Below are 27,603 nucleotides of genomic sequence, written 5' to 3'. Positions count from 1 at the left end.
CATGAAATGTGGTTGATCATGATCAAATATTGAATGATTTTTCTTATTATAGGTTAATAAATCTTTTCGATCTAAAGCATCAACTTTTTCACGAGCTGTTTGAATAAGAGACAATGGATATCCTCTGTTACAGAGTGACAGAGATAGATCATCTGCCTGTGATCTGTAATTGTCATCATTACTACAGTTACGTTTGATGCGTCTTAATTGACCATAAGGAATGTTGTTTAACCAAGGTTTATAGTGAGAGCTATCATAGTGTAAGAAATTTTGAGTATCAACATCTTTCCTAAAAGTTTTAGTAGAGATTTGGCCATCAATTATGGTCAGGGAAATATCCAAAAAGGAAATCGAGAATTTGTCCATGGTACTAGTGAAGCACAAATTAAAAGCATTATCATTAAGTGTATTGGAAAAATTGGAAAAAAGTGAAATATCCCCATCAAAAATAAAGAAAAGGTCATCTATATAACGGCCATAGTAGACGAGGTCCGCGCCGAAGTCCCGCCCCCACAAATGGGCATCCTCAAAGGCACCCATATATAGGTTGGCGAAACTCGGCGCGAACCTCGTCCCCATGGCCGTTCCAAGTATCTGTAAATAATATTGTTTATTAAAGATAAAATAATTATGGGATAATATGAAGGTAATGGAATCAAGAATAAATTGTTGTAAATCTATGTCTATGGATTCTGATTTAGCAAGATAATCAGCAACAACAGAGATGCCCTTCTGATGAGGGATATTGGAATATAGCGCTTGAACATCACAAGTCAAAAAGAAGAAGGAATCTTTCCATTTAATATTGGAAATTTCATTTAAGAAAAAGGTGGTGTGTTTGATATGTGAGCGAAGTGAAGATGCAATCGGCTGCAAAAAGTGATCAACAAAATGTGATAAATTGGAGGTGAGGGACCCCACACCAGAAATAATAGGTCTCCCTGGAGGTGCAGTGAGTGACTTGTGTATCTTGGGTAAATGATAATAGGTGGGAGTGATGGGGTGAGTGGGTAATATATATCTCGATTCCTGTTTGGATAAAATTCCTTTCAATGAAGCATCATTGACCATTGTGGTCAAGAGTTTATGGAATTCTTGAGAAGGATTAGTGGACAGCTTAACATAGGTTTTGTCATCACCAAGCTGTCTCAGAGCCTCATTGAGATAGTCTTCTGTGTTTTGAATAATGATGCCCCCACCCTTGTCAGCTGGCTTGATGACAAGGGTGGGGTCATTGGCCAACTTCTGAAGAGCAAATCTTTCCTGAACAGATAGATTATTCCTATATTTAAATTTTTTACTTTCTTTCTGACAAAGAATGTTGAGATCATTTAATGTTTTTTTTATAAAAGATATCAATAGGAGGACTTTTATGATGTAATGGAAAGAATTGTGATTTATTCTTAAATTTTAACATACGTTCACTATTATGATCGTGACTATATATTGGAATGGTGGTTGTATTATTTTCCATAAGGAGTGATTCCAAAATATCTAAGCCATGCTTATCCATATCATCCAGAACAATCGGTATGCCATCCAATTTACGTGAGGCTAGTTTTTTTGTCGCAAAGTATCTTTTGCGAGTTAAGGTGCGGACATATCTATTAAGTTCTACAAAAAGATTAAAAAAGGTTGGTGGTTTGGAAGGGGCGAATTTAAGGCCTTTTGATAATAACTGTATTTCTGTTTTACTAATTTGGGCTGAGGATAAGTTATAGATGTTGGTTGAGTTTAAGGTCTCTGATCTCGTTTTTTTTCCCTGTAGCCTGCGTCCTCCTCTACATCCTCTATGCTTTCCTCTCTTGCTCTCTTTGGCGAGTCTATTCTGAGGAGTTCGTAATGGTTTTGGGAATGATAGGGGGGCTTTGGCTTGTAGATCTTCTGATCTTTCTCTAAAAAATGGGAATTCACTGACATATTGTTAGTTGAAAACCCATTCGTGGAGTGAGAGTTCCCATAGGGACGGTGTTTTGGTCTAACTGATGCGTCTGAATACGAATATCTGGTAGGAGAAATTGGTCTCGCCTTAGTGGTAGAAATTTTGGGGGAACTGAATCTAGTAACGGGTTGGACCCTTTGATCCTGCCTAGGGTGCAGTCTATTCCTAGAATTATTGTGTGATCTATTACGTCTCCAATTGGATGTACTACGAGATCTGCCTCTATTAGATTGATTACCTCTCTTGTTAAAACTACGAACTCTGTCTGAGTTATAGTCATCTGTGTCTCTAAGAAACTTTTTATTTTTACCCTCTATGACCTCTCTCTCGTATTGTTCGAGTTTAAGATTAAGTTTAGAATCATTAGACTTGAATTGTGGATGGTCAGAGAAGGCATTCAGACATTTCTTAGTATCTTCTATTGTATTTTTAAGTTGAATTGTTTTATCTCTCCTATAATTGACCAGTAACTCCATTAATGAAAAGGAGCAATTGTCTAATAAAATATCCCATTTTTCTTTTAGTGAGGGATCATCAATAAAGGCCACAGAGAGGTATTTATTCATACAGCAGTTTTGTTTGTTGCCACACTCAGACTTCCTATTACGGCCTCCGTTTATTAACATCTGTTGTTCAGCTGCTTACCTGATTGTGGATCCGCATATGGACATTCAATTTGATCTGCTTCCTCATTAAAACCGGAGGACATTATACAATTTTAAGTCAAGGTGTTTCTGTTTTATATTTTACTATATTGCACTATAATATTGTTTTTACGTGCTTAATCAATGCTATCTATATAATAAAACATTTCTACATTCTTACATGTCAGCTCCTAATTAGCATATATATGCTCTTACACATTGCGCAGCCACTCTCTTTTTCTTATCCCATTTCTCGTCCTTGAACACACACACAGTGTTCTGTGGCAGCGCATGTGGCAGAGCAACTATTAAATTATACAACCATTGGGTAGTGTTTTCCTAGGCGCTTTGTGGCAATATCTTGTTTGTGTTTCTTGTTTTTGAATTTGTGTGTATTTTGCCAGCAGCCTTGGTTATATCTACTATTTGGTAAGATCCATATTTTTATATCATGATAGATTTAACTTGCTTATCGGAATGTGCAAAAAGGAGACAGCAATATGAGGCCGATTTCAATGTAGATTCTGAGACCATTTCCTGTTCATTAATTCCAAATGATAACGAGAGGGAATTTAATAACCTATTCTATAAACTAGAAGATCTTATGAAAGCAGAAACCCGACATTGGTGGGATATGGTCACATTACAAAAATATATTAAAACCAAGAAAATTCCTAGAGGTCTCAGAATCTTCAAGACATTGGCCTTTATTGATGATCCCTCACTAAAAGAAAAATGGGATATTTTATTAGACAATTGCTCCTTTTCATTAATGGAGTTACTGGTCAATTATAGGAGAGATAAAACAATTCAACTTAAAAATACAATAGAAGTTACTAAGAAATGTCTGAATGCCTTCTCTGACCATCCACAATTCAAGTCTAATGATTCTAAACTTAATCTTAAACTCGAACAATACGAGAGAGAGGTCATAGAGGGTTAAAATAAAAAGTTTCTTAGAGACACAGATGACTATAACTCAGACAGAGTTCGTAGTTTTAACAAGAGAGGTAATCAATCTAATAGAGGCAGATCTCGTAGTACATCCAATTGGAGACGTAATAGATCACACAATAATTCTAGGAATAGTCTGCACCCTAGGCAGGATCAAAGGGTCCAACCCGTTACTAGATTCAGTTCCCCCAAAATTTCTACCACTGAGGCGAGACCAATTTCTCCTACCAGATATTCGTATTCAGACGCATCAGTTAGACCAAAACACCGTCCCTATGGGAACTCTCACTCCACGAATGGGTTTTCAACTAACAATATGTCAGTGAATTCCCATTTTTTAGAGAAAGATCAGATGATCTACAAGCCAAAGCCCCCCTATCATTCCCAAAACCATTACGAACTCCTCAGAATAGACTCCCCAAAGAGAGCAAGAGAGGAAAGCATAGAGGATGTAGAGGAGGACGCAGGCTACAGGGAAAAAAAACGAGATCAGAGACCTTAAACTCAACCAACATCTATAACTTATCCTCAGCCCAAATTAGTAATACAGAAATACAGTTATTATCAAAAGGCCTTAAATTCACCCCTTCCAAACCACCAACCTTTTTTAATCTTTTTGTAGAACTTAATAGATATGTCCGCACCTTAACTCGCAAAAGATACTTTGCGACAAAAAAACTAGCCTCACGTAAATTGGATGGCATACCGATTGTTCTGGATGATATGGATAAGCATGGCTTAGATATTTTGGAATCACTCCTTATGGAAAATAATACAACCACCATTCCAATATATAGTCACGATCATAATAGTGAACGTATGTTAAAATTTAAGAATAAATCACAATTCTTTCCATTACATCATAAAAGTCCTCCTATTGATATCTTTTATAAAAAAAACATTAAATGATCTCAACATTCTTTGTCAGAAAGAAAGTAAAAAATTTAAATATAGGAATAATCTATCTGTTCAGGAAAGATTTGCTCTTCAGAAGTTGGCCAATGACCCCACCCTTGTCATCAAGCCAGCTGACAAGGGTGGGGGCATCATTATTCAAAACACAGAAGACTATCTCAATGAGGCTCTGAGACAGCTTGGTGATGACAAAACCTATGTTAAGCTGTCCACTAATCCTTCTCAAGAATTCCATAAACTCTTGACCACAATGGTCAATGATGCTTCATTGAAAGGAATTTTATCCAAACAGGAATCGAGATATATATTACCCACTCACCCCATCACTCCCACCTATTATCATTTACCCAAGATACACAAGTCACTCACTGCACCTCCAGGGAGACCTATTATTTCTGGTGTGGGGTCCCTCACCTCCAATTTATCACATTTTGTTGATCACTTTTTGCAGCCGATTGCATCTTCACTTCGCTCACATATCAAAGACACCACCTTTTTCTTAAATGAAATTTCCAATATTAAATGGAAAGATTCCTTCTTCTTTTTGACTTGTGATGTTCAAGCGCTATATTCCAATATCCCTCATCAGAAGGGCATCTCTGTTGTTGCTGATTATCTTGCTAAATCAGAATCCATAGACATGGATTTACAACAATTTATTCTTGATTCCATTACCTTCATATTATCCCATAATTATTTTATCTTTAATAAACAATATTATTTACAGATACTTGGAACGGCCATGGGGATGAGGTTCGCGCCGAGTTTCGCCAACCTATATATGGGTGCCTTTGAGGATGCCCATTTGTGGGGGCGGGACTTCGGCGCGGACCTCGTCTACTATGGCCGTTATATAGATGACCTTTTCTTTATTTTTGATGGGGATATTTCACTTTTTTCCAATTTTTCCAATACACTTAATGATAATGCTTTTAATTTGTGCTTCACTAGTACCATGGACAAATTCTCGATTTCCTTTTTGGATATTTCCCTGACCATAATTGATGGCCAAATCTCTACTAAAACTTTTAGGAAAGATGTTGATACTCAAAATTTCTTACACTATGATAGCTCTCACTATAAACCTTGGTTAAACAACATTCCTTATGGTCAATTAAGACGCATCAAATGTAACTGTAGTAATGATGACAATTACAGATCACAGGCAGATGATCTATCTCTGTCACTCTGTAACAGAGGATATCCATTGTCTCTTATTCAAACAGCTCGTGGAAAAAGTTGATGCTTTAGATCGAAAAGATTTATTAACCTATAATAAGAAAAATCATTCAATATTTGATCATGATCAACCACATTTCATGTCACAATACAATAGTTCTTCTTCAAGGATTAGGAGGATTATTCACAACAATTACCTCATTCTTCTCACGGATCAAGCTTTAAGAACTGAATTGAGTGAGACCCCGTCAGTGATCTTTAAAAAGTCGAAGTCTTCAGCGACATCTTGCTCATAGTTTTTTTACAGATAAAAGGACCCCCAAAATTTCCGATACCTTAGATAAAACGTCACATTGGCTTCCCAAAACTATAGGCTGTTTCAAATGCAGTTCCAAACAATGTATCTCTTGCTCTTACATTCAGAATAACTCTAAGAAGTTTTTTTCATCTGACAACTCACCATTCAACATACGTTCCTTCATTAATTGCAACAGCACTTATGTAATATATATATTAATTTGCAGTTGTAATCTCATCTATGTAGGTAGAACGACACGCAGATTACGTATCAGATTTCTAGAACACAGACGGAATATTCTTAAAGGATTCCTTTTTCATAGTGTCTCAAGACATTTTTCAGAAACACATCAAAAAAATCCTGAGGAAATTAAACTTATTGGTATTGAGACCATCTCTCCTACCGATCGTGGTGGAGATAGATACAGAAAGTTATGCCTCAGGGAAAACTATTGGATTCATAAACTTAAAACTCTAGTTCCTGAGGGATTGAATGAATCCATTGAAATGGATTTATGCTAACCCTGACTCTATTCCTGCGGTCCTCCTCTACCAGCTTAACTATTTGTCTCCCTTTTTTTTTTTTTTTACAATAAAATTACCATTAAACACCAAATAATTTGATTAACATCTTTATTATATTGATTAATCATTCATTTGATTAATCACCTTAATATTTGTCTAACATAGACATCATCTATTATAGTATATGATACTGCCATCATTTTTTGTAAACCTTTTATTCCATATTCCTCACCCTTTTTCATGTTTCATTCTTTATTTATTTATTTATTTTATTTTACATTTGTGTTCAATTGTTATATCTGACAACTAATATACATATTTCATATAGATTAATATTATTGAAGTCACAGACTCAAATATTATTTATAATTTAATGTATACTCTACATCAATGCAGAAGTTCTGGAAACTCTTTTTTAGGTTATACTAATGATACGTATAACTCTGCTCCTGATCATAGATCTACAATATCTGTTGGCTTTTCATCCATCTTAAATGTTTCTATTGCATCTAGTTATTCACTAGTGAGCCCTGTGGCTCAACGGGCTAGAGGACTACACTATATATATCTCTCTCTATGAACTCCAACTATATGGCATAGCCGAGTGTTCGATCCTCAGTTGCTATTTTATTATGTCTCCATGCTGTTGTCTCTTATATACCTTTTTATATACTTTTTAAATATTGTTTTTTATTTTTAATAGACCTATATATATTGTAGCTGTGTTTTGGTATATTATCATCACACAACCTTAGCTCTGGATTTATTTTAGTTATGTATTATTTATTTGTTATGCTGTCTGATTATGTGTTTAAATGCACATTGCTATAACTAGGATTTAACCCCTAATTTGGAACCGTATTTAAATGATTTAAATTCATTCAGTTTGCATTATGTAAACCGATATTGTTTTATCTCTCACTATAGCTGTTCTCTATACACACTCATCTGCTGATTATTGTTTTCTTATGTGGACCAATAATCAATTAAGTTCTTAGGAGCTGACTTGTAATCTGTTTAATAGATTGTTAATTGTTGACATATGTTGCTAATTAAATTTGGGCTTTAAATACTGCTAGTCCTACAGGCTGGGATACACCTTTGATAAAGTCACATGATCTGTGACGAAACGCGTCAGGACCCCGCCTACTTGCACACCTTGACTTCATCTTATCACACAGGTAGCAAGCTGCTGTCCATAGCCTGTGACAACTCGGCCTTCGCCCCGGCTTCCTCCTCCACCGCCGGTAATTTCCATCTGCTTGCTGAGTTTATCACACTCGGATTCCCGTCCCGGCTTATCCACCTGCTGCCGGTGATTTCCATCCTCTGGGTGAATTACAGAGAGACCTCGGCTCCGGTCACGGCTTTGCTAACTGCCGCCGGTGACCTCCGTCAGCACGCTGCTGATCAACTGCTTCCATCCATTCAGGGATAAACACACTCTCTCCTTCTGCTGCATTATTCAGCATTGGGCACTGCAGGAACATACGACCGAGGACGCTCGGTCGGGACCAGCCCACGGAGAGGTATTTATTCATACAGCAGTTTTGTTTGTTGCCACACTCAGACTTCCTATTACGGCCTCCGTTTATTAACATCTGTTGTTCAGCTGCTTACCTGATTGTGGATCCGCATATGGACATTCAATTTGATCTGCTTCCTCATTAAAACCGGAGGACATTATACAATTTTAAGTCACAGTGTTTCTGTTTTATATTTTACTATATTGCACTATAATATTGTTTTTACGTGCTTAATCAATGCTATCTATATAATAAAACATTTCTACATTCTTACATGTCAGCTCCTAATTAGCATATATATGCTCTTACACATTGCGCAGCCACTCTCTTTTTCTTATCCCATTTCTCGTCCTTGAACACACACACAGTGTTCTGTGGCAGCGCATGTGGCAGAGCAACTATTAAATGATACAACCATTGGGTACTGTTTTCCTAGGCGCTTTGTGGCAATACCTTGTTTGTGTTACAGTAACTAGAAGCCTGGGCTGTTTGTTAATTTGTGTACATGTGCGGTATTGCGATTCCGTGCATGCGCAATAGCCACACATTTCAGAGAAGAGCAGACTCCAGACAGAGAAGCAGACACCTAGGAATTACAGGAAGGATTTGCCACTGGTTAGGAACAAATTAGCTAAAGGGCATAAATTTACCCTGGACAAACCACATTGGAATGCAGGCGATGCAAGTGTTTGATTTTTTTGCAGGTTACAGTTGATCTAGAATGCGCTTGTCTACACGGTTTAGTTTTATACCCCTTACAGTATAATACAGTTTTGCCAATGTGCACAAGTTCCCTATTCTTGGGCACTTATGCACTCCTGACTTATTTAAGCAAAACTGTAGGCTTCATTTACAGTTAGGAGCAGTGGCAGAATTTACCTAGTGGCTGTAGCCCCCCCCCCCCCCCCCCCCCTGAAACCCCCACCCCCCTCTTTCCCATCCTAGTGAAATCCAACACCCCAGGACAGGCCGTCTGGCAGACATAATAGAATAGAATGGCAGAATAGAACTTAAGTAGAGGAATACTACTAGTGAAACCGATAAATGAAATTTCCAACCACACCCCACCCCCTAAAATGCCAGGCAGTAAATTACCTTACAAGAAGTTCCCTTCTATGGGCAGTACGAATGGTGTAATGGTTAGCATTACTGCCTCACAGCACTGAGGTCATGGGTTTGATTCCTACCATGGCCCTAACTGTGTGAAGTTTGTATATTCTCCCCGTACTTGCGTGGGTTTCCTCCAAGTACTCCAGTTTCCTCCCACAATCAAAAAATATACTGGTAGGTTAATTGGCTCCCAACAAAAATTAACCCTAGTGAATGTGATTCTGTACATGTGATAGGGAATCTAGATTGTAAGCTCCACCAGGACAGGGACTGATGTGAATTGGCAAATATTATCTGTAAAGTGCTGCGGAATATGTGTGCACTATATAAATAACTGATAATAATAATATTCTTATGGATTTACTCCTAAATGAAAATGAGACACCCAATTGTTTGAATAGTACTAATTTGTAGAGAAGACCAAAATGCTCAAAACTGTTATGCAAATTATTCTCCTTACTTCACATGTGGCAATTTTGCTGGTGGGATTTGGTGTATAGTGTCCCCATACCCTAACTATACCACAAAGCTAAATTAATTGACCACCATTTCCTCAGACTACAAATTTAGCAAAATATATATTCCAGATTCCCTTTTTATTCACTGTTAGGCAAAGTTATGTCTTTCTCCTTTCTACTTGTCACCATTTCCATTGCTTTTTATTACTATAGACCAGAGCATCAGAAGCAGTCACATGCAGAAGTTGGTACTGGAAATATTCTGCAAATAGAGAAGTGCACACTCACAAGAGAATCGTGGGGGGAGAGTAGAAATATTTTGGAGAATTATTTATTCGTCAAAAATAAGAATTTATTCACCGGTAATTCTATTTCTCGTAGTCCGTAGTGGATGCTGGGAACTCCGTAAGGACCATGGGGAATAGACGGGCTCCGCAGGAGACTGGGCACTCTAAAAGAAAGATTAGGTACTATCTGGTGTGCACTGGCTCCTCCCTCTATGTCCCTCCTCCAGACCTCAGTTAGGGAAACTGTGCCCGGAAGAGCTGACACAACAAGGAAAGGATTTGGAATCCAGGGTAAGACTCATACCAGCCACACCAATCACACTGTACAACTCGTGATAACCATACCCAGTTAACAGTATGAACAACAACTGAGCCTCATTTAACGGATGGCTCATAACAATAACCCTTTAGTTAAGCAATAACTACATACATGTATTGCAGAGAGTCCGCACTTGGGACGGGCGCCCAGCATCCACTACGGACTACGAGAAATAGAATTACCGGTGAGTAAATTCTTATTTTCTCTGACGTCCTAGTGGATGCTGGGAACTCCGTGAGGACCATGGGGATTATACCAAAGCTCCCAAACGGGCGGGAGAGTGCGGATGACTCTGCAGCACCGCATGAGCAAACTCAAGGTCCTCCTCAGCCAGGGTATCAAACTTGTAGAACTTAGCAAACTTGTTTGACCCCGACCAAGTAGTAGCTCGGCAAAGCTGTAAAGCCGAGACCCCTCGGGCAGCCGCCCAAGAAGAGCCCACCTTCCTTGTGGAATGGGCTTTCACCGATTTTGGATGCGGCAATCCAGCCGCAGAGTGAACCAGCTGAATCGTGCTATAGATCCAGCGAGCAATAGTCTGCTTCGAAGCAGGAGCGCCAATCTTGTTGGCTGCATACAGAATAAACAGCGAGTCAGACTTTCTGACTCCCGCCGTTCTGGAAACATAAAGTTTCAAAGCCCGGACTACGTCCTGCAACTTGGAATCCTCCAAGTCCCTAGTAGCCGCAGGCACCACAATAGGCTGGTTCAAATGAAACGATGATACCACCCTAGGGAGAAATTGGGGACGAGTCCTCAATTCTGTCCTGTCCATATGGAAGATCAGATAAGGGCTTTTACATGACAAAACCGCCAAATCTGACACACGCCTAGCCGAAGCTAAGGCCAATAGCATGACCACTTTCCACGTGAGATATTTTAGCTCCACGGTCTTAAGTGGCTCAAACCAGTGGGATTTCAGGAAATCCAACACAACGTTAAGATCCCAAGGTGCCACCAGTGGCACAAAAGGAGGCTGAATATGTAGCACCCCCGGAACAACGTCTGAACTTCAGGCAGTGAAGCCAGTTCTTTTTGAGAGAAAATGGATAGGGCCGAAATCTTGACCTTTATGGATCCTAATTTTAGGCCCATAGTCACTCCTGACTGTAGGAAGTGCAGGAATCGACCCCGCTGGAATTCCTCTGTAGGGCCTTCCCGGCCTCACACCAAGCAACCTATTTTCGCTATATACAGTGAAAAAGTCTTGCTGTCACGTCTTTCCTAGCCTTTATCAGCGTAGGAATAACTGCATCCGGAATGCCCTTTTCTCTAACGTCCTAAGTGGATGCTGGGGACTCCGTAAGGACCATGGGGAATAGCGGCTCCGCAGGAGACTGGGCACATCTAAAGAAAGCTTTAGGACTATCTGGTGTGCACTGGCTCCTCCCCCTATGACCCTCCTCCAAGCCCCAGTTAGATCTCTGTGCCCGAACGAGAAGGATGCACACTAGGGGCTCTCCTGAGCTTCTTAGTGAAAGTTTTAGTTTAGGTTTTTTATTTTCAGTGAGACCTGCTGGCAACAGGCTCACTGCATCGAGGGACTAAGGGGAGAAGAAGCGAACTCACCTGCGTGCAGAGTGGATTGGGCTTCTTAGGCTACTGGACATTAGCTCCAGAGGGACGATCACAGGCCCAGCTTGGATGGGTCCCAGAGCCGCGCCGCCGGCCCCCTTACAGAGCCAGAAGGCAGAAGAGGTCCGGAAAATTGGCGGCAGAAGACGTCCTGTCTTCAACAAGGTAGCGCACAGCACTGCAGCTGTGCGCCATTGCTCTCAGCACACTTCACACTCCGGTCACTGAGGGTGCAGGGCGCTGGGGGGGGCGCCCTGAGACGCAATAATAAACACCTTGGATGTCAAAAAATGCATCACATATAGCTCCTGGGCTATATGGATGCATTTAACCCCTGCCAAAATACATAAAAAAACGGGAGATAAGGCCGCCGATAAGGGGGCGGAGCCTATCTCCTCAGCACACTGGCGCCATTTTCCCTCACAGCTCCGTTGGAGGGAAGCTCCCTGGCTCTCCCCTGCAGTCACTACACTACAGAAAGGGTTAAAAAAGAGAGGGGGGCACAAATTAGGCGCAGTATTAACTATACAGCAGCTATAAGGGGAAAAACACTTATATAAGGTTATCCCTGTATATATATAGCGCTCTGGTGTGTGCTGGCAAACTCTCCCTCTGTCTCCCCAAAGGGCTAGTGGGGTCCTGTCCTCTATCAGAGCATTCCCTGTGTGTGTGCTGTATGTCGGTACTTTTGTGTCGACATGTATGAGGAGAAAAATGATGTGGAGACGGAGCAGATTGCCTGTAATAGTGATGTCACCCCCTAGGGGGTCGACACCTGAGTGGATGAACTGTTGGAAGAAATTACGTGACAGTGTCAGCTCTGTATAAAAGACAGTGGTTGACATGAGACAGCCGGCTACTCAGCTTGTGCCTGTCCAGACGTCTCATAGGCCGTCAGGGGCTCTAAAGCGCCCGTTACCTCAGATGGCAGATATAGACGCCGACACGGATACTGACTCCAGTGTCGACGGTGAAGAGACATATGTGACTTCCAGTAGGGCCACACGTTACATGATTGAGGCAATGAAAAATGTTTTACACATTTCTGATAATACGAGTACCACCAAAAAGGGGTATTATGTTCGGTGAGGAAAAACTACCTGTAGTTTTCCTGAATCTGAGAAATTAAATGAGGTGTGTGATGATGCGTGGGTTTCCCCCGATAACAACTGATAATTTCTAAAATGTTATTGGCATTATATCCTTTCCCGCCAGAGGTTAGGGTGCGTTGGGAAACACCCCCTAGGGTGGATAAAGCGCTCACACGCTTATAAGGGCTCTATCCTCTCCTGAGATGGCCGCCCTTAAGGATCCTGCTGATAGAAAGCAGGAGGGTATCCTAAAATGTATTTACACACATACTGGTGTTATACTGCGACCAGCAATCGCCTCAGCCTGGATGTGCAGTGCTGGGTTGGCGTGGTCGGATTCCCTGACTGAAAATATTGATACCCTAGATAGGGACAGTATATTTTTGCCTATAGAGCATTTGAAAGATGCATTTCTATATATGCGTGATGCACAGCGGAATATTTGCCGACTGGCATCAAGTCTAAGTGCGTTGTCCATTTCTACCAGTAGAGGGTTATGGACACGTCAGTGGTCAGGTGATGCGTATTCCAAACGGCATTTGGAAGTATTGCCTTATTAAGGGGAGGAGTTATTTGGGGTCGGTCTTTCAGACCTGGTGGCCACGGCAACAGCTGGGAAATCCACGTTTGTACCCCAGGTCGCCTCTCAACATGAGAAGACGCCGTATTATCAGGCGCAGTCTTTTCGTGGATAAGCGGGCAAAAGGTTCCTCATTTCTGCCCCGTGACAGAGGGAGAGGAAAAAGGCTGCAGAAATCAGCCAGTTCCCAGGAACAGAAACCCTCTCCCGCCTCTGCCAAGCCCTCAGTATACGCTGGGGCTTTACAAGCAGAATCAGGCACGGTGGGGGGCCCGTCTCAATGAATTTCAGCGCGCAGTGGGCTCACTCGCAAGTAGACCCCTGGATCCTTCAGGTGATATCTCAGGGGTACAAATTAGAATTCGAGACGTCTCCCCCTCGCCGTTTCCTAAAGTCGGCTTTACCGATGTTTCCTTCTGACAGGGAGACAGTTTTGGAAGCCATTCACAAGTTGTATTCCCAGCAGGTGATAATCAAGATACCCCTCCTGCAACAGGGAACGGGGTATTATTCCACACTGTTGTGGTACCGAAGCCGGACGGCTCGGTGAGACCGATTCTAAATCTAAAATCTTTGAACACTTACATACAGAGGTTCAAATTCAAGATTGAGTCACTCAGAGCAGTGATTGCGAACCTGGAAGAAGGGGACTACATGATGTCTCGGGACATCAAGGATGCTTACCTTCATGTCAAAATTTACCCTTCTCACCAAGGGTACCTCAGGTTTATGGTACAGAACTGTCACTATCAGTTCAGACGCTGCCGTATGGATGGTCCACGGCACCCCGGGTCTTTACCAAGGTAATGGCCGAAATGATGATATTCCTTCAAAGGAAGGGAATTTTAGTTATCCCTTACTTGGACAATTCCCTGATAAGGGTAAGATCCAGGGAACAGTTGGAGGTCGGTGTAGCACTATCTCAGGTAGTGTTGCTGCAGCACGGTTGGATTCTCAATATTCCAAAATCGCAGCTGGTTCCGACGACTTGTCTTCTGTTCCTAGGGATGATCCTGGACACAGTCCAGAAAAAGGTGTTTCTCCCGGAGGAGAAAGCCAGGGAGTTATCCGAGCTAGTCAGGAACCTCCTAAAACCGAGCCAAGTCTCAGTGCATCAATGCACAAGGGTTCTGGGTAAAATGGTGGCTTCCTACAAAGCAATCCCATTCGGCAGATTCCACGCAAGAACTTTCCAGTGGGACCTGCTGGACAAATGGTCCGGGTCGCATCTTCAGATGCATCAGCGGATAACCCTGTCACCAAGGACAAGGGGTCCCTCCTGTGGTGGTTGCAGAGTGCTCATCTTCTAGAGGGCCGCAGATTCGGCATTCAGGACTGGGTCCTGGTAACCACGGATGCCAGCCTGCGAGGCTGGGGAGCAGTCACACAGGGAAGGAATATCCAGGACTTATGGTCAAGCCTGGAGACATCACTTCACATAAATATCCTGAAGCTAAGGGACATTTACAATGCTCTAAGCTTAGCAAGACCTCTGCTTCAAGGTCAGCCGGTGTTGATCCAGTCGGACAACATCACGGCAGTCACCCACGTAAACAGACAGGGTGGCACAAGGAGCAGGAGGGCAATGGCAGAAGCTGCAAGGATTCTTCGCTGGGCGGAAAATCATGTGATAGCACTGTCAGCAGTATTCATTCCGGGAGTGGATAACTGGGAAGCAGACTTCCTCAGCACGACCTCCACCCGGGAGAGTGGGGACTTCACCCAGAAGTCTTCCACATGATTATAAACCGTTGGGAAAAACTCGACAGGTATTGCGCCAGGTCCAGGGACCCTCAGGCAATAGCTGTAGACGCTCTGGTAACACCGTGGGTGTACCAGTCAGGGTATGTGTTCCCTCCTCTGCCTCTCATACCCAAGGTACTGAGATTGATAAGATGGAGAGGAGTAAGCACTATATTCGTGGCTCCGGATTGGCCAAGAAGGACTTGGTAAACCGGAACTTCAAGAGATGCTCACGGAGGATCCGTGGCCTCTACCTCTAAGAAGGGACCTGCTCCAGCAAGGACCCTGTCTGTTCCAAGACTTACCGCGGCTGCGTTTGACGGCATGGCGGTTGAACGCCGGATCCTGAAGGAAAAAAGGCATTCCGGATGAAGTCATCCCTATCCTGATCAAAGCCAGGAAGGATGTAATCGCAAAAACATTATCACCGCAATTGGCGAAAATATGTTGCGTGGTGCGAGGCCAGTAAGGCCCGACGGTGGAAATTCAACTGGGTCGATTCCTACATTTCCTGCAAACAGGAGTGTCTATGGGCCTGAAATTGGGGTCCATTAAGGTTCAAATTTCGGCCCTGTCAATTTTCTTCCAAAAAGAACTAGCTTCAGTCCCTGAAGTTCAGACGTTTGTAAAAGGGGTACTGCATATACAGCCTCCTTTTGTGCCTCCAGTGGCACTTTGGGATCTCAATGTAGTTTGGGTTCCAAAAGTCACATTGGTTTGAACCACTTAAATCTGTGGAGTTAAAATATCTCACATGGAAAGTGGTCATGCTGTTGGCCCTGGCCTGGGCCAGGCGCGTGTCAGAATTGGCGGCTTTATCCTGAAATAGCCCTTATCTGATGTTTCATTCGGGCAGGGCGGAATTGAGGATTCGTCCTCAGTTTCTCCCTAAGGTGGTTTCAGCGTTTCACCTGAACCAACCTATTTGTGGTGCCTGCGGCTACTAGGAACTTGGAGGACTCCAAGTTGCTAGACGTTGTCAGGGCCCTGAAAATATATGTTTCGAGGAGGGCTGGAGTCAGGAAATCTGACTCGCTGTTTATCCTGTATGCACCCAACAAGCTGGGTGCTCCTGCTTCTAAGCAGACTATTGCTCGTTGGATTTGTAGTACAATTCAGCTTGCACATTCTGTGGCAGGCCTGCCACAGCCAAAAATCTGTAAATGCCCACTCCACAAGGAAGGTGGGCTCATCTTGGGCGGCTGCCCGAGGGGTCTCGGCTTTACAACTTTGCCGAGCAGGTACTTGGTCAGGAGCAAATACGTTTGTAAAATTCTACAAAATTGATATCCTGGCTGAGGAGGACCTGGAGTTCTCTCATTTGGTGCTGCAGAGTCATCCGCACTCTCCCGCCCATTTGGGAGCTTTGGTATAATCCCCATGGTCCTTACGGAGTCCCCAGCATCCACTTAGGACGTTAGAGAAAATAAGAATTTACTTACCGATAATTCTATTTCTCATAGTCCGTAGTGGATGCTGGGCGCCCATCCCAAGTGCGGATTGTCTGCAATACTTGTACATAGTTATTGTTACAAAAATCGGGTTATTATTGTTGTGAGCCATCTTTCAGAGGCTCCTCTGTTATCATGCTGTTAACTGGGTTCAGATCACAGGTTATACGGTGTGATTGGTGTGGCTGGTATGAGTCTTACCCGGGATTCAAAATCCTTCCTTATTGTGTACGCTCGTCCGGGCACAGTATCCTAACTGAGGCTTGGAGGAGGGTCATATGGGGAGGAGCCAGTGCACACCAGATAGTCCTAAAGCTTTCTTTAGATGTGCCCAGTCTCCTGCGGAGCCGCTATTCCCCATGGTCCTTACGGAATCCCCAGCATCCACTACGGACTATGAGAAATAGAATTATCGGTAAGTAAATTCTTATTTTCCGCTATGATCCGGCGTTCAACCGCCATGCCATCAAATGCAGCCGCGGTAAGTCTTGGAACAGACAGGGCCCCTGTTGCAACATGTCCTGTCTGAGAGGCAGAAGCCCTGAGTCCTCTGAGAGCATTTCTTGCAGCTCCGGGTACCGAGTCCTTCTTGGCCAATTCGGAGCAAAGAATATTGTTCTCACTCCTCCTTTTATTACAATTCTCAGCCCTTGGGTATGAGAGGAAGAGGAGGGAATACATAGACTGACTGGAACACCCACGGTGTTACTAGTGCGACCACAGCTATCACCTGAGGGTCCCTTGACCCGGCGTAAAACCTTTTTTAGCTTTTTATTGAGGTGGGACGCCATCTAGTTCACCTGAGGCAGTTCCCATCAATTTGCAAACTGCGTGAAGACTTCCTGATGAAGTCCCCACTTTCCCGGGTGGAGGTCGTGCCTGCTGAGGAAGTCTGCTTCCCAGTTGTCCACTCCCGGAATGAACACTGCTGATAGTGCGCTTACTTGATTCTCCGCCCAGCGAAGAATTCTGGTGGCTTCTACCCTCGCCACCCTGCTCCTTGTGCCGCCTTGGCGGTTTACATGAACCCCTGCGGTCTGACTGGATCAGAACCGGTTGGTCGCGAAGCAGGATCTCCGCTTGACTTAGGGCGTTGTATATGGCCCTTAGTTCCAGGATATTGATGTGAAGGCAAGTCTGTTGACTTGACCACAGACCTTGGAAATTTCTTCCCTGTGTAACTGCCCCCCACCCTCGGAGGCTTGCATCCGTGGTCACCAGGATCCAGTCCTGAATGCCGAATCTGCGGCCCTCGAGAAGGTGAGCACTCTGCAGCCACCACAGGAGAGACACCCTGGCCCTGGGGGATAGGGTGATTAACCGATGCATCTGAAGAGGTGATCCGGACCACTTGTCCAGTAAGTCCCATTGGAAGGTCCTCGCATGGAACCTGCCTAAGAGGATGGCCTCGTATGATGCCACCATCTTTCCCAGGACTCGAGTGCAATGATGCACTGACACCTGTTTTGGTTTTAATAGATTCCTGACCAGTGTCATGAGCTCCTGAGCTCTCTCTATCGGGAGATAAACCCTTTTCTGGTCTGTGTCTAGGATCGTGCCTAGGAGAGGCAGATAAGCTGTAGGAACCAACTGCGACTTTGGAATATATAGAATCCAGCCGTGTTGCCGTTACACTTCCAGAGAAAGTGATACGCTGTTCAGCAACTGCTCTCTTGATCTCGCTTGTATGAGGAGATCGTCCAAGTACGTGATAATAGTGACACCTTGCTTCCGCAGGAGCACAATCATATCCGCCATTAACTTGGTTATGACAATCCCGCACCGCAATTCTGAGGTACGCCTAATGAGGTGGATAAATGGGGACATGAAGGTATGCATCCCTTATGACCCGATTCACGATAAAGTCTCCCTCTTTTTAGGCTTGCCCTGACCGCTCTTAGCGATTCCATCTTGAACTTGAACCTTCTCAGGTATATGTTCAGGGATTTTTAATTCAATATGGGTCTGACCGAACCGTCTGGTTTCGGGATTACAACATGGTCGAATAATAACACCCTCTTGTTGAAGGAGGGGACCCTTGACCACCACCTGTTAAAGATACAATTTGTGAATTGCAGTTAACACTGGCTCCCTCTCTTGGGGGGAAGCCCGCAGGGCCGTCGGTGAGGGGGCATCTTCTCACAGTCCAGCTTGTATCCCTGAGACACAATATCTATTGCCCAGGGACCTAACAGGGAGTGAACCCACTTGTGGCTGAACTTACAAAGTTGTGTCCCCACCTGGCCTAGCTCCGCCTGTGGAGCCCCAGCGGCATAGGTGGATTTTTGTAGGGGCCGGGGAGGACTTCTGTTCCTGGGAACTAGCTGTGTTGATCCCGGCTCTGACAAGAAAGGACGCACCTCAGACTTTCTTGTTTCTTTATTCGAAAGGCTGCATTTAATAATGTCGTGCTTTCTTAGGCTGTGCAGGAATATAAGGCAAACTAGCAGAATTACCAGCTATAGCTGTGGAGACCAGGCCCGAGAACCCTTCTCCACACAATCCTCAGCCTTCCATATGCCTCTTAAGTCGGCATCATCTGTCCAATGCATATTCTACAGGACACGTCAAGCAGAGATCGACATAGCTTTGACTCTAGGACCCAGTATACTCATGTCTCTTTGGGCATGCTTTATAACTATATATCTATCACTTAAGACAGCATCTTTAATATATTTACTAGGGTCTCAATCTCTGCTGATAAGGCACCTGTCCACGCTGCCACAGCGCTATAAACCCATGCCGACACAATCGCTGGTCTGAGTAGTATACTAGAATGTGCACGCTATCTGCAGGATCCCTGAGAATAGCAAGTGCTACCGTCTGTGCAAACAGGACACCCTAGGGGAAGATTCTCAACACATCCTGGCCCTAGTGGGGAAAGGATACAGCCTGAGAATTCTCTTGTGGGAAGCTGCCGTCTCTTGTCTGGAGATTCCCGCTCTTTTTCCTCATGAGAGGAGGGAAATTTACCTCAGCATTCTTCCCCTTAAACATGTGTACTCTCGTGTCAGGGACAGATGAGTCATCAGTGATATGCAAATCATCTTTTATTTCAATAATCATATATTGAATACCTTCTAGCCAGCTTGGCTGTAACTTTGCATTATCGTAGTTGACAGTGGAGTTAAACTCCATGTCGATACCAGTGTTTGTTATTTTGGATAGTGAGCATTGTGAGACTCTGAAGGTCTCTGTGACATAGGGACAGACATGGGTAGATTTCCTGTCTGTTCCCTAACCATTTGTGCAATAAATTCACCTTAGCACTTACACATATCCAAAAAGGTGTCGGCGTTGTCGACGGAGACACCCTCTCACACACATATCCGCTCTATCACCTCCTTAGAGGAGCCTTTTACCTCAGACATGTCGACACACGCGTACCGACACACCACACACACAGGGGATGCTCTATTTGAGGACAGTTCCCCCACAAGGCCCTTTGGAGAGACAGAGAGAGAGTATGCCAGCACACACCCCAGCGCTATATAACCCAGGGATTACACTACAACTCAGTGTTTACCCAGTAGCTGCTGTATATACAATTTTTGCGCCTAAATTTATGTGCCCCCCCCCTCTCTTTTCACCCTTTGTGTACCAGGATACTGCAGGGGAGAGCCTGGGGAGCTTCCTTCCAGCAGAGCTGTGAAGAGAAAATGGCGCTGGTGTGCTGAGGAAGTAGGCCCCGCCCCCTCAGCGGTGGGCTTCTGTCCTGTTTCTGACTAAAAATGGCGGGGGTTTTACACATATACAGTCACAGACTGTATTATGTGTATTTTTATGCCAAAGGTATTTTTATTGCTGCCCAGGGCGCCCCCCCCCCCCAGCGCCCTGCACCCTACAGTGACCGGAGTGTGTGGTGTGCTGTGGGAGCAATGGCGCACAGCTGCGGTGCTGTGTGCTACCTTAATGAAGACAGGAGTCTTCTGCCGCCGATTTCATTGCTTCTCTTCTGTCTTCTGGCTCTGCAAGGGGGACTGCGGCGCGGCTCCGGGAACGGACGATCGAGGTCAGGCCCTGTGTTCGAACCCTCTGGAGCTAATGGTGTCCAGTAGCCTAAGAAGCACAAGCTAGCTGCAAGCAGGTAGGTTTGCTTCTCTCCCCTCAGTCCCACGTAGCAGTGAACAAGAAAATAAGGGATCCCTTCTGCGCTCATCCAACAACAATAAACAGTAATGCAATAAATGATAGGTTCCCAATGGATAAGTCTATGACTAAATTATAGTCTCTTTTAGTTCTTATACAAAGCGGAAGTGCTGGATGTAGGGAGACTCAATGCATACCGTACTCACAAGGAGTCGTGGTATGTCCCGCATGTAGAGGTGTCTTAAGTCGCTTGGTTCTTCTTTACCTTCTTCGAGGTGGAAAGTTCTTATCCTCGTAGTTGGATGACCTTAAATGCAGAGATCTGACCCATCTGTGTCTGTCCTGTGCCGCTGTATGTACATCGGGTGACAGCAGCCCATGTGCCGGGGGGAGAGCATGAAAGGGCACGCTGACAGTAGGGAGAGAGCCGGGGCTGGCGGGCGACCTGCTGTCTGTCACCTGACGCCCTGTGTGTGCGGTAGCAGCGCCGGCACTGGAGGGAGCGCTGTGACACTGGCAGGAGATGGGTCAGATCTCTGCATTTAAGGTCATCCAACTACGAGGATAAGAACTTTCCACCTCGGAGAAGGTAAAGAAGAACCAAGCGACTTAAGACACCTCTACATGCGGGACATACCACGACTCCTTGTGAGTACGGTATGCATTGAGTCTCCCTACATCCAGCACTTCCGCTTTGTATAAGAACTAAAAGAGACTATAATTTAGTCATAGACTTATCCATTGGGAACCTATCATTTATTGCATTACTGTTTATTGTTGTTGGATGAGCGCAGAAGGGATCCCTTATTTTCTTGTGCATTGTGTTCCAGGGTGATTGAGTGATCATCTGTTGGTATCCCTACTGCAGCTCTCTGAGGCGCAGCAGTCCTCTACCTCCCCTTTTTTAGATTAGTCCACGTAGCAGTGAGTCTGTTGCCAGCAGATCTCACTGAAAATAAAAAACCTAACAAATACTTTCTTTCTAGCAAGCTCAGGAGAGCCCACTAGGAGCACCCAGCTCTGGCCGGGCACAGATTCTAACTGAGGTCTGGAGGAGGGGCATAGAGGGAGGAGCCAGTGCACACCAGATAGTACCTAATCTTTCTTTTAGAGTGCCCAGTCTCCTGTGGAGCCCGTCTATTCCCCATGGTCCTTACGGAGTTCCCAGCATCCACTAGGACGTCAGAGAAATATAGGTCACCCTTTACTTTTATAAATACTACTAGCCGTTCTATGTTGTTCGCATGGGAGTTTCTGATTTTCACGTTTGTACATTTAAATGAGTGTTATAAATTTGGTAAATTTATAGAGATGTAAATTTGAGACTTTTAATGTAAGTAAATATTAATCCATGGTTCTTGGCGTTACCCGAGGAGCACCCATAGCAGATATGGTAAAAAGTGACAGGACCATTTTTGTAGTTTATAAAATTCTACACGCTGGAAGTGCAATCCAAATGTTGATCCGATTGTCAGTTTCGTTCACGCAACGCAAGAGACATATCAGTAATTACATCATTATGTCAACCCCCTTTTAATCCCCTTAGGGGAGGTTTATTAAAATTCTAATTACGTAGTTTTCCTATTTCCCACCTGAAGAATATCAGATAGAGAGTGTTAGCAGCGGCAGGGAAGAGAATCTTCCCTCCGCTGCTGCTGTCAGAGGGACCAGAAGGTCCCTCTGCCTCCCTGCACTCTCCCCCACTGTTGCCGTGCTGCCGATCACTGCCGATTGGTCAGCACGGCAGGACCCACTCCTCCAGCGGCTGCAGACAATGGCAGCCGCTGCGGAGTGTAAATTACACCATCCCAAGCTACCCCCAGACCCCCCTGTATACCTGGAGGCTGTCCCGGCTTTCAAAATGAAAGCCGTGATGGTCACAATGTTCCCGATGGTCGCGATGTTCCTGATCGATGTTTTGATGTTTTGTATTTTTTTTTAATATATTTTTTCCTTTTTTTTAACTAAAATCATTTGGGATAGGGTTAAATTCATGTTCTTCACCTAATTCACTCATAAAAAACCCCAACAATTTCAGAGCAGTTTTTGGTGAAATAAATCATCAGTTAAGTGGTAAAAAGATACAGTAAGCATGTAGCAGTAAGCATGGCATTGGTTGTTAGAAAGGTGAAATATCTTTTTACAATTTATCTTTCTTTGTTTTTGATCAGTAATATTGATAATATTCAGTATTTTTATTATTGTTATTAATACTATTTTTATTTTACTACAGAACTACAGAAAACTGCAAATATCTGCTCATGTAACAGCTGAGGCAATGAACAGTATTATATTAAATAGTACAAATCACGCATTTCGAAAGTCATGTTACTCTAATTTACAGGTATTTTCTATCAGAAATTAATCAACTGATTCAGTTGGTGACATTTTAAAGTTGATATTCCATAGTTATCAATTCATTAGTAGTCACAAGTTTATTGGTATAAGTATTGGGATTCTGGTGTCGGTATTTCAACTGCCTGGATCCTGAACGAGAGGATCCTGACCAAATCCCATGTGAATGTAGGTGCATCACAAGTGTTGCACATGTGCTTTTTTAAGATATTTTCCCTATATTCTCTGTGAATCGTGTGCATGTCACTATGGTACTTTGCATGGACGTGCTTAATGAAATCCGGAAAAAGTACATTTTATACAGAAGTATGGGATGATCTGGATGGTTCATGGTCATCTTTTACCGCTACTGCATTGATGCAATACTTCATCTAACTGTGCAAAATAGAATGTAAATTTGGTGAGTTGATAGAGCACACTTATTTGTCAAACTAAAAGTGACAGGTGCCCTGCCCCCTTGTACGCCGCCAACATGCCCCTAGAACACCCATAACACACCCCTGACTCTCCCTTTTTTATGTAAATTTGATATACATTTTATATAAATTTTATATAAATTTTTATAGAAATTTGATATAATTTTAATATAAACTTGATACTAAATGATAATTGTTTTAATATTATGTACAGTGGATTACAGTGTGTAAGCTAAATGTAACACATTTGAAAGACTTTTTTTACGTCATTTTCTCTAACAAAAGCATCATACAAGTCGTGTTGTAGCAGATTTGTTTTTGCTTACAACACCACGCCTTTGTGTCTGATATCAAATGATAGTTGTTTTGGTATTATCCCTTTGACGGTTCATCGGTTTGAAAAGACCCGTGGGGATATTCAATTTGCCTCCAAGAAGACATCAGGAGTAAAAAACCCCAATGTTTCTTCGGGTGCTGCTGTCGGGCTATTTAATTAGCTTGGCCGGTAACGAGTGCAGTTACACATGTAAACACAAAGGTTCAGTGAAACCTGTGTGTTTTCAAGTGAAATAGCCCCGTTTTCGTATGAAAACAGGGCTGTTATTGGACATTTTGCTTCGCCTGCCAGAGGTGAGGCAAAATCCCCGATAAGCCGCGGCATGCACCGGCTTATCGGGGCTAATTAGATCACCCGATCACCCGCAATCGTTGCGGGCAAATTGAATATCCCTCACAGTATGATACATAACTATTCGAAAAAAAATGGTATTACAAGGTATTAAACTTTGGCAGTTATTGCACCGTTGATAAATATTATAAGGCTAATTGAAGTGATTTTAAAACATTGGAAATTTAAAAAAATGGCATCAAGATGCCTATACGCTGCATATACCAGTGAGTAAAAACTATAAAAGTAACATTATTTGCGTATCGGCTATGAATCAGTAATGGCAATGCAATCTGGTCTTGCTCATAGACCTTGTGAAGTACAATGATGGTTTTAAATATATATTAATCATTATCGATATTATTTATTTATTAACAGTTTCTTGTATAGTGCAGCAAATTCCGTTGCGCTTTACAACTAGACACAATTAGAAGACAAAACTGGGTAAAAACAAACAGTCATAGGAGGTAGTAGGGCCCTGCTCGCAAGCTTACAATCTATGGGGAAATAGGCATTGATACACAAGGTTAGGTGCTATCTATTGCATAGTTGTCCACCAGATTGTAATGGTTCTTGGTGGGCTGCATGATATCACATCACAGCAGTAATCAACCAGGGTCAGGAGGAAAGGAGACTAAAGAAAGAAAATATGTGAGGATAAGTGTGGACTGTACTGTGGGGAAATAATTGGATAGGAAAGCTATGAAGGTAATGTGAGTGGTTCTGGAATTTGATAAGCTTGTCTTAATAGGTGAGTTTTAGAACGCTTGAAGGTTTGAAGACTAGAGGAGAGTCTAATTGTTAGGGCATTCCACAGGGTGGGTGCAGCCCGAAGAAAGTCCTGTAATCGTGCATGGGAGCAAGTAATAAGTGTGGATGAGAGATGTAGATCTTGTGAAGAGCGAATGGGCTGGGTTGGGAGATATTTTGAGATAAGTGAATAATCGATATGTTCATTAAGAGAACGTGGGCTGTCAGTCTAACAACTAAAAATGCTACAGCAGTCGCTAATGCTTTTGAAAAAATATTTCAGCTGGACTTGCTACCAAAGAAGTTTCAAAATGGTCATGGTAAATAGTTTCTAAACAAAATCCTAAAAAAAAAAAATTCTAGAAAAGTATGGTATACAACATTTTTCTGACCAATAACGATGTGAAAGCTACCATTATAGAATAATTCAATAGGACTTTAAAAACACGTATGTGGCACTATTTCACAGCTCAGAATACTAACATACATAAGTATACTTACAGTGCTCTGATTGGTTCACGGCCGGCTCTATAGTCATGATACTGCTGTGGCTCTGTGCCTCCAGTGGCTGCCTGCCGGTGCACAGCTAAGCGGGCCCCATCTCTGTCTTGGCCTGAGACTGAAGTTCTGACCATCCCCCCTTGATGGCGGGCCTAGTGAGCATATCCGGGCTCTTTTAACAAAGCATATTATAATGCTAAGGAGTACAGGCATCCTGCAGCTTTCACACTGCTGTTATCACACTGGTACAGGCACTCTTATATGGTCAAACTGGAAGCTATATTCACATGGTATTGCTCTGCCAAGTCCAGACTAAGAAATCCTGGTTGAGGTGTGTCATTTATTGAAAGTATATGATTGCTAACTCTGCAGCGATCGTGATGTAAATGCAGTCACATGCTCATGATCAACATTACTGTGGTTGTCTGTTTCTTTTCATGGGTGAGCCCACATCCCTTTTAGTTTTAATGCAAACAGGGATTCCATACTAACTGTGGTGATTACTTTTATCTAGTTAATGTTATATTTTATTCTCTCCCACAAGTTATATATTTGTATTTTAGATTTATATAGGCACTCCAAAACAACATAGGCAATGGTGCTGCTACCCTCACAGATAAAGCAAATTGTAAATCCAAGGTGCTGCACTCAGCATACGATAAATGTGTTAAAGCTGGTTAACTTACAGAACGAAAAAGCAATACCTTTTACACTAAAGTTCGAGCCGCTGCGGCCGCTGAATATAATCCTTAACCTACGTACTTTTACCCACTTAGCGTACACAGGCCCGTACCGTGTACGTACTTTGCGTACTCACGCCGCAACGGACGTACAAAGTACACACTTTGCGTACACACCCACCAACAGGCTGTGAGCACAATGCAGCTACACGTGTGGCTGAAATACACTTTAAACCTTTAGCGGGAAAGGAACACGACACCAATTGTATTTAAAAATGTTGGGATCTGACCCACCACCAGTTATTTACTAAAAGGGGGTTACAACGATAATACAAACACAATAAGAGAAAAGAGGCTACAATCAATGATACATACGTTTGTTTCGCCAGCCCCACCCGGTCCCGGTCCTCAGTCAATCAAGATAGTTGACCTTCAGAGAATGTGAATGACCGGCCAGGCAGCGTGGCTTTTATACATTTGTCCAAATCATGATACAATAGAAACTGTAATCTCTTCACCCATAGGTCAAAGGGCTGGTCATTTACTGTACAGGAGGGGTCATAGGTCAGTTTGAATAGGTGGGCGATGCCTGGTCTAGGTGCACTTGCAGATGGTCTCCACTGGGTTCCTGCCGAATATCAAGAGTACAATCAATACAGTTAATATTAATATTCTGTCCCTACTCATATCTATGCGCAGGAGCGTGCTATCTTCTGCAAACTGCTACCGGAATATTGCTCTTAAAATACTGTACAGCTGGATACCAAACACCACCTAACCTAATTCTGTCCCCTCATATCCTGTAAAGGTGAATCCCTTTGTTGTTGTACTTTTTAAGCAAGTGTAACTCGCTGGTGTGGTGCATGAGGGTTATGTGTAAATCGTGCACTATGTGGATTAAATATGAAATGTGTCTTTGTGGCTTTTCCATGCAAATACATATGCTACCGTAATTACTCAAGCCACCCGCTAATACGCACTACCGCGTGAGCGATTTTACGCAACTTGCGGGCATGTGCACGTACAGCAGAACAAGTACACGCACGGAGTCCATCTGTGTGGTGTTTGTACTTGATGCGTGTGACAATAATATTTTCGACAAATGGGCATGACAGCTGTGTGTCCAACTATCAATGTTTCAGCATTGAAACGTTAATAATTAACACAGCTGTATATATATATATATATATATATACACATACATACATACACCATTGGCGGCACTCCAGTGGTCTTGTACAGAAAGTGAAGTGTATTAACACCTAAAAAAACGTTCCAATGTTTCGAGGCTCTTGCAGCCTCTTTATCAAGGCATAAACAGAAACATTATAAACTTACCACTTAAATAGATTGAAAAAGAAAGGAAGAAGCCCGCTGTGAGACACGCTCCCAGGTCCGGTGGCGCATGGTGTTTCCGGTGCTGGGGAATGACGTCAGCACGACCATGGCATCCGGTTGTCAAGGCAACCCGGTCCGCTCACCGCCGCGTCTGCTGTCACTCCTGCAGCAGGAAGAAAGAACACCTATTCGAATGAAAAAAAGCACAGTG

At 43.2% G+C, this 27,603-nt stretch overlaps 1 protein-coding gene across 2 annotated transcripts in view; it reads left to right on the top strand.

The window, feature by feature from the left end:
• The window catches only part of LOC134970092 (uncharacterized), a 449,044-nt gene that overhangs the window by 263,634 nt on the left and 157,807 nt on the right, over positions 1-27,603 (top strand). For both annotated transcript variants that reach the window (XM_063946172.1, XM_063946171.1), the window contains one exon: positions 22,919-23,029. In XM_063946172.1, coding sequence (XP_063802242.1) covers positions 22,919-23,029 — 111 coding nt within the window. The remainder of the gene's footprint in view (positions 1-22,918; positions 23,030-27,603) is intronic.

The sequence above is a fragment of the Pseudophryne corroboree genome, chromosome 11 (genome assembly GCF_028390025.1).
Source record: "Pseudophryne corroboree isolate aPseCor3 chromosome 11, aPseCor3.hap2, whole genome shotgun sequence".
Lineage (NCBI taxonomy): Eukaryota > Metazoa > Chordata > Amphibia > Anura > Myobatrachidae > Pseudophryne > Pseudophryne corroboree.
This window is presented reverse-complemented; position numbering and strand designations above follow the sequence as displayed.